Source organism: Tenrec ecaudatus, chromosome 14 (assembly GCF_050624435.1).
Source record: "Tenrec ecaudatus isolate mTenEca1 chromosome 14, mTenEca1.hap1, whole genome shotgun sequence".
Classification (NCBI taxonomy): Eukaryota; Metazoa; Chordata; class Mammalia; order Afrosoricida; family Tenrecidae; genus Tenrec; species Tenrec ecaudatus.
This window is the reverse complement of record NC_134543.1, coordinates 10562826-10575609: the sequence shown is the minus strand read 5'-3', so window position 1 is coordinate 10575609 and position 12784 is coordinate 10562826. Positions and strand designations below refer to the sequence as shown.

Below are 12784 nucleotides of genomic sequence, written 5' to 3'. Positions count from 1 at the left end.
GATTATTTTTTGAGATAATCAAAAAAGGATGTGAAGGACCATGAACAACGTGGAGACCCGAAACCCACATATAAGATATTTGGGGAGTCCCTCACAGTAGGGCCACATGGCAGGGATGATATATCGAGGGTGCAGGTAAGCACTGATGAAACACAGAACTATCCTCTAGTTCTTTATTATTCCTTCCCCTTACTATTATGGTCTTTGTTTTACCTCATCAATCGTGTTAGACCTGCCTATGTTCATTTATATAATTAAGAACCTTCGTTATATGAAGGCCAAGATAGATAACCCTTCAGAAACAGTAATGGGAGTAATGATTCCCTGAGAGTGTAGCAAGAGAAGGGGGAGGGGGAGATGGGGGAGCTAATAGCAATGATGTCAGTATAATCGCATTTGAGGGGAAAGAATAACAGAACTGTAGGTGAACTGATCCACTAGTATAACAACAACAACATATAATAATAAGGGGTCCTGGGGGTGGGTGGGGAGAGGGAGATGATAAAGAGGAGCTGATATCAAGGAGCTCAAGAAGAAATAAAATGTGATGTAACTGATGGTGGCAGCAATTTTGCAATTATGCTCGATGCAACTGAACTATGGATTGTTATAATATCTGTAAGAGCTCCCAATAAAACGATAAAAAGAAAGATTCAAAGAGCAGCTCCAGGAGACAAGGCCAAATAGTGTGATGAATAGTCAAAGACCCACCACTGGAAAACTAAAAGGGAAGAGCACGCTTGGCATTTCTCAAGCTGAAAGAACTCAAGAACAAAGTCGAGGTTCAAGTTTAAATATTGAAAGACTCTGTTGGCAAAATATTGAGTGGTGCAGGAAGCATTCACGGAAGAGGGAAGAATGCACAGAGTCACTGAACCAAAAAGATCTCGTCGATATGCCACCATTTGAGGAGGCAGCATATGAGCAAGAACCGATGGTGACGAAGGAAGACGTTCAAGCTGCACTGAAAACACTAGGCAAAAGCAAGGCTCCAGGGATTGATGGAACACCAAATGAAATCTTTCAACAAGCGAGTGAAGCACTCAAAGCACTCATTCTTTTATACCAGCAAATTCGGAAGACAGATACTGAAAGAGATCCTTATTTGTACCCATTCCAAAGAAAGGTGACCAAAAAATTATAAAGAAAAGAAAGAAAGGTGACCCGCCAGAATGCTCAAACTGTAGAAGAATATCATTGATACCACATGCAAGTACATTTCTGCTGAAGATCATCCAACACCAGCTGCAGCGGTACATTGACAGGGAGCTGCCGGAAGTTCAGCCTGGATTCAGAAGAGGACATAGAACAAGGGCCGTTATTGCTGATATCACATGAATCCTTGGCTAAGAGCAGAGGATGCCAGGAAGATGTTTACTTGTATTTTTTGGCTATGCCAAACCATTAGCCTGTGTGGATCATAACAATTTATGGATAACCTTGAGAAGAATGGAAATTCCAGAACACTTCATTGTGCTCATGTAGAACTTGTACATGGATCACAAGGCAGTTGTGCAAGCAGAACAAAGGAATAGAGGATGGTTTAAAATCAGAAAAGTTGTCAGGGTTGTAGTTTCTCACCATACTTGTTGAATCTGTATGCTGAGCAAATCATCAGGGAAGCTAGATTCTATGAAGAAGAATGTGGTATCAAGATCGGAGAAGGGCTTATTAACAACCTTTGATAAACTGATGACACAACCTTGCTTGCTGAAAGTGAGGAGGAATTGAAGCACTAGCTGATGAAGAGCAAGGACTGTCGTCTTCCGTGTGGATGACAACTCAAGGTAAGGAAGACCAGAATCATCTTCCAACTGGATCAGTAGGTACCAAGAAGACAACTGGAGAAAGGTTGAAGTTGCTTGGATCCACAATCAATGCTCATGGAAGTATCAGCCAAGAGATCAAATGAAGCATCGCATGGGGGTAAATCTGCTGCACAAGACCACTTTAACGCATTGAAAAGCAAGGCAGTTACTTTGAGGTCTAAGAGGGGCCTGGCCCAAGCCGTGGGGTCTCCATTGTACCACAGGTATGTGAAAGTTGGACATTGAATAAAGCAGAACCAAGAAGAGTTGATGCATTTGAATGGTGGTGCTGGATAAGCAGACCGAGCGTACCCAGGGCTTCCAAAAGAACAAAGTGATCTGTCTTGGGAGAAGCAAGGCCAGCGTGCTCCTTAGAGGCAAGGACGACGAGACTTCGTCTTCCATACTTTGGACCTATTGTCAGGGAGACCAGTCTCTGGAGAAGGACATCGTGCTTGTTAAAGTAGAGAGGAGCAAAAAAAAAACGATGAGGACCTTCAAGGAGACAGACAGACACTGTGGCTGCAACAATGGGTTTCAGAACAATTGTGGGGATGGCACAGGACCACGCGCGCAGTGTTTCGTCCTATTGTGCATAAACTCGTTATGTGTCGGAATCAACTTGATGGCACGTAACAACATGGTTTGGAATCGACTTGATGGCAGTGAGCTTTGTTTCTGATAGTAACTCAGTGTTGAGACAGATTTTACCACCATTTCTGGCCTCAGCAAGAAAGAATGCTGTACTAGTTTGGGATAGAAAGAATAGAGTATATGTGACATGTATTTGTAACTCACGTACTAGTTAAAACTCATGCAATAGTTTTCTCTAAATTTTCATACTTGTTCAAGAAAACTTGTTACTCTGCATTTTCTTTCTTTTTAATCATTTTATTGAGGGCTTTTACAACTCTTATCACAATCCATCATCCATGTATTGTGTCAAGCACATTTGTACATTTGTTGCCATCATCTTTCTACTTGAGCCCTTGATATCAGCTCCTCATTTTCCCCTTCCCTCCCCCACCTTCCCTCCCTCATGAACCCTTGATAATTTATAAATTATTATTCTTTCATGTCTTACACTGACTGATATCTCCTTTCACCCTCTTTTCTATTGTCTGTCTTCCTGGGAGAGGGTAATATGTAGATCATTGTCATCAGTTCCCCCTTTCTGCCCCTTCCCCCTTCCCTTACCCTCTTGGTATCATTCTCAATATTGGTCCTGAGGGGTTTATATGTCTTGGATTCTCTGTGTTTCCAGCTCTTATCTGTACCCATGTACATACTCTGGTCTAGCCAGGGTTGTAAGGTAGAATTCAGGTCATGATAGTCGGGGGGTGGGGGGCAGGGGAGGAGAAGCATTAAAGACCTAGAGGAAAGTTGTATGTTTCAACGGTGATATACTGCACCCTGACTGGCTCGTCTCTTCCTTGTGACCCTTCTGTAAGGGAATGTCCAATTATCTACAGATGGGCTTTGGGTCTCCACTCCACACTCCCCCTCATTCACATCAATATGATTGTTTGTTCTGGGTCTTTGATGCCTGATACCTGATCTTATCAACATCTCATCATCACCCAGGCTGGTGTGCTTCTTCCATTTGGGCTTTGTTGGTTCTCAGTTACATGGCCATTTGTTTATCTTCAAACCTTTAAGACCCCAAACGGTATATCTTTTGATAGTTGTGCACCATCAGCTTTCTCCACCACATTTGCTTATGCATCCATTTTGTCTTCAGTGATCATGTCAGTGAAGGTGAGCATCACAGAATTCCAGGTTATTAGAACAAAGTATTCAGAATGCCAGGTTATTAGAACAAAGTATTCTTGCATTGAGGGAGTACTTGAGTAGAGACTCAATCTCCATCTGCTACCTTAGTACCAAATCTATAAATATATGTACGTAGATCTATTTCCCTATCATTATATATAAATATATTTACATATGTACATGTTTGTATTTAGACCTATATAAATGCCCTTTGCCTCCTAGTTCTTTCCTCTATTTTCTTCTTGTCCCACTAGCCTCTTCTGCCTTCATTTGGGTTTCCGTAATTCCTCTCAGTTACATTGCCCTGGGTCAAGCCCTACAAGTCACCTTACACCCTCCTTGCAGTCAATTTAAGATCTCTTGTTGTTCCCTTGTCCCTGGGTTTGTTGACAACCACTTCTTTTCCTCTGCCTCTCCCTCTCCTGTGAACCATGGGTTGTGGGGGAAGGCCAGTCCCCCACAACTAATCACAGGTTTGATAGGTGCAATTGTACTGTCAATAGATGGATAGATAGAGCATAGGAAAACCACTACTATAAGATTCTATAATAAAGTCATAGAGAATAAGGAGAGATAGAAGAGAGAGTGCAATAATGTAGTCAGACACATTTCATGGTAGCATGCTCACCTCAGCCCTGCTTGGTGGTCCATGTGGAGATGGGAGAAGAGAGGGCAGAAGAGGGGGGAAAGGAGGACAAAGGGAGAGGGGACAGGGGAATGAGGACCGGTGGAGAGAGCATGGGAGAGAGGATGGGGGAGAGGAGAGAGCCACTTTATTACTAACCAAGGCTTATATATATATTTGGGGGGCATGCAAGCCCCCTAATTACAGGTAAAGACATATGTCACAGGACTGGATTGTACTATAGTTTATACAGCAACGAGAGGGGGATGATCTAGGAGTATACATGTAGTAGGAAGGGGAGGGATTGAGGGCACACATGTGACAAGATGGGCGGATCCTAGACTCAGGATGACAGCCTAACTTTGGATGTCACCTAGCAGGTTTGACCTGTTCTCTGGCTCTCCATACATACCATTATCATTAAGGTGTGAACCCCACCTATAGGGACCAGACTAATGGCCAGCAAACCTTTAGAGGAAGTAGCTCATTGTCCTTAAAACAGGGAGTGGGCCCTACCTGTGGTGGGACCAGACATTAGTGTGGCAACTGAATGCCTTCTTTTTATATCCCACAATGGTCCCATTCTTTTCTCCTCTGGATTGCTTATCCTGTCTATCTTATCTAGATAGGCAAGCAGAGACAATAATAAGCACAAAAACAAGGGGTAGTAAAACAACCAAAAAAGTCTTGAATTTTCCACATATAAGAAAGGAATCTTAAAGAAATGGTTTGCCTATGCTTACATGATGTCATCCTTTATCCACACAGTCATTTATTTCCTCTTAGGCAAATCATAGCCCTATAAGATTCCCTTGCTCTCATCAAGTCCATTCTGACTCATAGAAGCTCTACCAGACGAGGTGTAACTGCCCTTGTGGGTTTCTGAGACTGAAAGTTTTTATGGGATAACAGCTATCAGATAAAATAGCATCTGGGGTCTTAAAGGCTTGTCTCCAAACAAGCAGCCATCTAAGTGCGATGTCAACTGAGTCCACATGGAAGAAGCACGCCATCATCAGTCACCGAAGAATTGTAAAGCATATAATTTGAAGTCTGAGGGAATAGTGTCAGAGTCTAAATTGTGACAATCTGGTTGCAGAAGGCTGTGGGTGACCGTGGGAGCCCAAGATATGTCTGTGGGATCCACATAGGAAATTAGTCTCGGGTGATCTTCCTCTGTGCATGATAGAGCAATGGGAGGAAAGTGGTTACTAAACAGAGGGCATTGGCGAGACAAGTATAGATCAAAGGGATAAACCTGACTCGAACAGTTTAAACCTTGTCACTTGTTCCCCACTCTGATGCACACTGGACCTGATCTGGTTTTCAATATATATAACACACACATGTAACTATATGGATATTCTATATTATTGTTATAATATATTTATTATATTATATATATTGTTGCTGTTCATTTTGGGGTTATCTCAGATGTGTTGTCATTGGGGGTCACCCTCTTGAGTTTGTGTTACATGTTTTTCAGTATGTGAATTCCAGGTTTGATGAACCTATAGGGACAGCAAGTAGAATAAGGGTTTCTGTGGGGGTGCGGGGTGCGGGGGGAGTACAGTGGTGGTGGTGATGGCGGGAAGATAAAAGGGAGACGATGTCAAGGAGTCCAGGAAGGAAGAGAATGTTTTGAAACTGATGTGGTAGCAATTGTACAACACTGCTTGATGTGATTGAGCTATAGAATGATAGGATATATGTGTTAACTTCCGATTAAAAAATAAGATAATTACTCAAATAACAAGGAGTACAAGGAAGAAGATGTTCTGGAATTGAATGTGGTGATGATTGTACAACTCTTCTTGATATGATTGAACTATTGAATTGTATGACATGCGGATGAAGTGCTAATAAAACTCTAAAAAAGAAAGCCTCATCCGCCTCTGGCAGAACTGCTGCTGGTTTCTAACTACTGAGCGTTTGCTTAGTAGCTGAAGTATTATCCACAACGTCACTAGTGCTCTTCCTCTAAGAGCAGCTAGTTTATAACAATGTAGAAAATGCCCACTTTCAAGCACTTAGGATGGAATGTTGTTAGTACTTAGCTTTGGGCTACCTCCTCATTTGGTTGATGATGATTGCTGGTTGTGGTTCTCACTGATCCCAGGTCATTTGCCTCTTGCCCTCATTTTGTATGCATTCCGAGCTAAGTTGAGTGTGTGGGCCAGAAATGAGAGAGAAGCATTTCAATTTGGCAAGTAACTCAACTTTTCAGGCTCCATATTTAAAAGGATGGAGTGGGAAGGCAGAATGGAGGAGAATGCGCTACCATTCATTTTAGTTATTATAACTGCCGTTTTTCCTAGTGCCAAGATCTAGAATGCATAGCATAGTGTGATGCTGTGAGAAGAGTATTGAGCAGCAAGAACTATAGGTTCTAGCTCCCTAGCCTGCCATTCACTAACTCTCTGACTCTAGCAAGGAACTTAACCTTCTTATCTCTGACGCCCTCTTCTGTGAGATGAACCCACTCAACCGAGAGGTTGGAAGAATCATGCGGAGCCAGAGAATGAGAGCCATTAGGGATTTATTGTGATGTTGTATTATGATTCTCTGTAGAATACCTTATTTCAGCTTGTCTCTCCCCGAGGGACGCAGGTGGTCTTGTGATATCTGTATCCCATTTTTGAATTGTGTATAGATTTTTAAGAATCTTTTAATGTGCTGGGGAGCCTCTTGGGGGAGGGGAGGAAGAGTAAAGAATCTCCTGATTTTTAGTCAGGCGTGGGTAATTTAAAAAGAAGTATTTATCATCTCTGCTTTCTTTACAGCCTGGAATCCCATCCACTGCCAGCACATCGAATGCCACAATGCAATTAATAAACCAGCTGTGAAGGTACTGTAGTCTTAGACCTGCTGTCATATTGTACTCTCGATGGTTCAAATATCAGAAGTAAATTGCAATATGAAATGGAGTAGGTGGCATTGCTTCTTCTCTGTGAAGCAGAGACGTGTTCTCTGTAGCAGTCTCTAAAACCTCTGTGTTCAATCCGATTGTACCTTGGCAGATTGGATCAAGCCACAGCAATAAATAATGGGCTATGAGTTCATAGCAAGTGAGGGGCAACACTGATCTAATCACCAGGATAACCCTGGTCAAATCCTTAGATAAGTCTGAACAGGTTTCTCTGTGAGCTAATAGACTCGAGGAATTTCTCCTGGTGTCATGTGTGTGCTACATGGCTCACAAATGTGTTGCCTTGACATCAGTTCCAACACACAGTGGCAATATAGGAGAGATGAAAACCACTCCTTAGGTTTTTGCAGAACATAAGGTGTGGAATTGCCCAACTTTCAGTTAGCAGCCGGGCCCCTTAGCCACTGCCATGTCAGCGCTCCTTTGCTGCAAAGTAGGGGTACCTAACGTGTGACTGAGGGCACTGGCGATTTAATGGTTCTGTTCTCACCTTCAGTGTGGGAGACGTGTTCTGGTCAACGCTTGTCTGCCATTGGAGATGTGTGTTGTTGTGATGATAAATGGATTTCAGCTAAATTTTCAGACATGGACTCGCAAGGAAGACCTATTGATGTGCTTTGAACAGTCAGCCAATGAAAATCACATAGATCACGGTGGTTTTGCAAGGAATAATTTTTATATTTTGAAGATGGGGTACATTTTTAGATTAAGACAAATTATTACATCATAAATACCCATGGGAGTTTTGTCTCCCTTATTCTATAGATTAATTGTATATCCTATAGGTAAATAAGTATACTGTTGAGGTTACCTAGTAATAGAAAAAGAATACTATCATTTTAAAGAAACAAAGTCGAAAGGGTAAAATGCAATATAGTACATATAAAAAAGAACTAAAAGTGCATGCCCCACACCAAAAATGACAGTGGTAGACCAGTAATTACCCTGTTAGCTATGTTACTAACACAGGCTGTCCCTATAGTACTATAATCTCTGCTTCTCTTGAAGCCAAATGGAAGGAGTTTATATTGGAAGAGAACAGATAAGGGCAAGTGTAGGTCTTTCCCTTTCTATCAGCTACACCTTCTGCTGCACTTCAGTAGCCTTTTGGTGTTCAAGGATACTTTTCTCCAGCATGAAGATATCTTGGGCCAAGCATGTGTAAGTTCTCATTATTCGTGGAGCTCATACTTCTTACCTCATGCTGAGACGTTTGTGGTTCCCTCTTCAGTTTCTACATCCCTTCTTTCTTCTTTTTGCCTCAGTGGTAGCCTCCCTCTTCCCTGGGTTCACCCAGACATGAAAAGAAAGTCCTTTCTGTCTGGCTTCTCAGGTTGTCTTCCTTGATTTTCGATCAGGCTGCATTCCCAGGAGCCCTCTGGCATCCCGGTTAGTAATGCTTTCTGGCCTCCTTCTTGTGGAAATGATCACAAATTCGTTTTTCTCTTCTTCTAGGCAAACAGCCCAGTCCACTCCCCTGGGCTCACCTCACTTTGCTTGTGTACTGAATTCCAGAGTCAGATTTCCAGGATAGGCCAAACCTTCCTGTTTTCTAAGTCCCAGTTTTCCTAAAGAGCCTCCTTTTCTATTTTCAGTTTGTACCATCTGCCAGGGCACACAGGGATGCCTTTCAGAGAGACCCTGTGCAGGGACCATCTTTTTTACTACTGTGTACCTGAGCCAGCAATGTTTCTCCTTTACAAAGTGAATCTTCGCCAAACCTGTACTAACACCATATGACAGAGCATGGGTGTCCAGATGCGGACAACATCATGTGAAGTGAGAGGAATGTTGCGCCCATTTTGTTGGAAAATTGTATAGGTGTATATTCATATTCACGGTAGAAAAAACAGGCAATTCTCATCAGAATGTTAAGTATAATTGCATCTAGATGGAGGACTTATGAGTTATTTCAATTTCCTTTTTCATGGTATCATTTTCCTGTCTATGCTTTAGGCATGTGTTACATATAAACAGAAAAATAGTGTTTTTAAAATGTGATAGCCAGAGATGAGTACGGATATGAACGTTGATATGAATGTGAATTGGCCTCGCAGGAGAATAGAACATTTCTAGCCACAAACCTTGCGTCTGTGTGTGTGTTGACTAGTATAATAAATGAATAATTTCTATATAATAGGAAATTGAACAGGACCCAAAAACACGCATTAAGAAATGAAAAACAAATTACAACTTATTATGCAAACAAAGATCCAGTTTCTTACTATACAAAGAACTTCCATAAATGAATGAGATTAATTATCTAGTAGAGATACTGGGAAATGCTATACACATAATTAACAAAATAGATGTACATCCCCCTTAAAATGTGACAAAATACTCAAACCCAATCATAACAAAAAGACATGCAAATTAAAATGATCCTGGAATAACATTTCTCATCTCTTTGGGTGGAAAAAGGTCCATATAGTTCCTAGGCACAGGTCTTATGGGTCATGCCAATTAAGTAACTTACCAGGTCAGCTAGCTAATTTCAGACTTTACAGTTTAAACATTCTAGGATTGTTTCCTTGTGAGTGAAATGAAGAGATTCCACCTGGCAGAGGTCTCATTGACTCCCTGGAAAGAAGAGGAAGGGGTAAAGTAGCAGCACTGATGTTAAGGCGGCCCTGTTGGGGTGCGTGGGAGTTTTGGGGAAATGGATTGCTACTGTTGCTGTTAGGTGCCGTGTAGTTGATGCTGATCGAGGCTGTTGTGGCGAGGTGCCATTGGGCCCATCCCAACTCATAGTGATCCCGTGTGCACAACAGAATGAAACACTTCCCTGTCCTGCGCCAGGCTCACACTTGTTATGTATGAGCCCATTGTTGCAGCCACTGCGTCCACCCGTCTCAGTGATGTTCTTCCTCTTTCCCACCAGCCTACTACTTTACCAAGCACGATGCCTTTATCCGGAGCCTGGTCTCTTCTGGTACCACGTCAGAATTATGTGAGACGATCTCTCAACATCTTCTCTTCTAAGGGGTATTCTGGTTTTACTTCTTCCAAGATAGCTTTGCTGTTCCTCTGGCTGTCCAAGGTATAGGCAATATCCCTTGCCAACGTCATCATTGAAAGGCATCAGTTATTCCTGGATCTTCCTTCTGCTTGTCTAGGTTTTTGCAAGGATATAAAGTGATTGAAAAGATGATAGCTTGGATCACAGCGGCCTTAGTGCACAAAGTGTCAGATGTCATCGTTTTCTTCTTTTTTTAACACTTAAAAGGTCTCTTATAGTAGATTTTCCCAATGCAATAGTGTTTTTGAACTCTTGACTGCTGCTTCCATGAGTGTTGATTGTGGATCCAAGTAAAATGAAGTCCCCTGTGTATATAGATTGTAGTTTAGCTTCTCAAATTTATTTCCTCAGGTTAACCAGTGTAATATAACCTTGACACACACCTTTCCTGATATTAAGTCAGGCAGTATCTACTTGTCCTGTGTTAACCACCAACTCTTGGTCTGTATTGGAGCTCTCCTAGTGCATAACAAAGGGCTCTGGAATTCTCATTCTTTGCAAAATTAACAATTTTTACCATCTACAAATTTGAGTATATTTGCGTAGTAAATAAAACAAGGCAAATATCTTTCTTTTGTTTCTTGCTTTTAACCAAGATCTATTTGATGTCAGCAATGATATTTCTTATCCCACATCTCAAGGCTACAGACAAAAATAGCCTGAGAATTAAAGGCTGGAGAAAGAAGCAGGGGTTGCAATCTTAATCTCAGATAAAATTGACCTCAAAGTGCAAACCATAAAAAGAGATAAGGAGGGACACTATATAATGCTTAAGGGAATGGTAGACAAAGAACCACTAAGCATTGTAAACATATACTCCCCAAATGAGAGACCCACTGAATACGTCAAGCAAACACTTCAAAAGATGAAAAAATAAATCACAGTCTCAACAATTATAGTGGGTGACTTCAATACACCACTCTCTGAGAAAGACAGATCACAGGAAAATCAACTCAACAAGGAGGCTAGAGATCTAAACACTACGAGACAATTTGACCTGATAGATATTTACAGAGCTTTTCATCCAAGTACTAAAAAAATTCACATTCTTATCAAGCACGCATGACACATATTCGAAGATAGACCACATGCTGGGGCATAAGGCAAATCTACTTAAATTTAAGCACATTGATATCATACAGATCTCGTTCTCTGACCACTGTGCCATAAGGCTGGAAATCAACAAAAGGAAGACAAAGAAAACAAGGGAAAACAATTAGAGGATGAATAACTCTCTACTGAAAAAGGAGTGTGTACTGGCACAGATCAGAGATGAAATTAAGAAATTTCTAGAAACCAACGAGAATGAGCACATGACATACCAAAACTTATGGGACACAGCAAAGGCATTTATCAGAGGAAGTTTCATAGCAATACATGCACATCTGAGAAATGAGGAGAGACTCATGATTGATATGCTGGCACAAAATTTAGAACAACTAGAGCAGAGTCAGCAGGACAATCCCACTAATTGCAAAAGAAAAGAAATAATTAAAATCAGGGCTGAGATTCAGGAGAGGGAATATACAAAGACTCTGGAAAAATTAATGCTGCTAAAAGTTGGTTCTTTCAAAGGATAAACAGAATCAACAGACCACTGGTAAACCTAACCAAAGAAAGGAGGGAACACATTTCAATAGCAAGAATAAGGGATGAAAGAGGGGACATGATAACAGATCCTAATGAAATCAACAGGATAATTACACAGTACTATGAAGGATTGTACTCCAATGTATTCAACAACTTGGAAGACATGGACAAATTCTTGGAAAAACAATCCATCTCTAGAGTATCCTCGATGGATGCCAAGAATCTCAACAGATCCGTAGCAACAGAAGAAATAGACAAGGTTATCAAGGGATTACCAACAAAAAAATCCCCGGGACCAAATAACTTCACCGAAGAAACAAAGCTGGAGATCTCATGCAAAGAATTTTACAAGACCAATCACGTGCTCATCTCAAATAACCATTTCAACAACAAAATGTTCACTTCTCCCGATGGAATATACCGAAATCAAATCGACTACACATGTGAAAAGAGACGAAGAAGAAGTTAATATCCACAGCTAAAATGTATATCCAGATGAGATACATAAAAATCAAATTGATTATGTCCAGGGCAAAGGACAACATAGAAGCTAAATATCAGCAACTTAAACCTGGCCAGGGACTCACTGTGGAGCAGACCATCAATTGCTCCTCTATAAATTCGGGTTGAAGCTGAAGAAAATGAAAATAAATCCATGAGAGCCAAAATATGACCTTCAGCCGATTGCACCTAAATGCCAAAAACATCTCAAGACCAGATTTGACTCATTAAACACTAATGAAAGGAGACCTGATGAGCTGTGGATGATATCAGGAGCATCATACATGAGGAAAGCAAAAGGTCATTAGACAGGAAAGAAAAAAAATCAAAGTGAATGTCGTAAGAGACTCTGAAGCTTGCTGTTATAGCATACCTAAAGCACATGTAATAAATGATTAAATCAGTGAGCTGAATAGAAAATTTCAAAGAGCAGTTCAAGAAGGCAAAGCAAAAGATTGCAATGAAATACACAAAGACCAGAGTTAGAAAGCCAGAATAGAAGAACGTGCTCAGCATATCTCAAACTGAGAGAAGTCACG

General features: G+C 41.2%; 1 protein-coding gene across 3 annotated transcripts in view; it reads left to right on the top strand.

The window, feature by feature from the left end:
* UNC79 (unc-79 subunit of NALCN channel complex) overlaps positions 1–12784 on the top strand; it is a 234320-nt gene that overhangs the window by 50316 nt on the left and 171220 nt on the right. For all 3 annotated transcript variants that reach the window (XM_075531033.1, XM_075531032.1, XM_075531034.1), the window contains exon 5: positions 6990–7054. In XM_075531033.1, coding sequence (XP_075387148.1) covers positions 6990–7054 — 65 coding nt within the window. The remainder of the gene's footprint in view (positions 1–6989; positions 7055–12784) is intronic.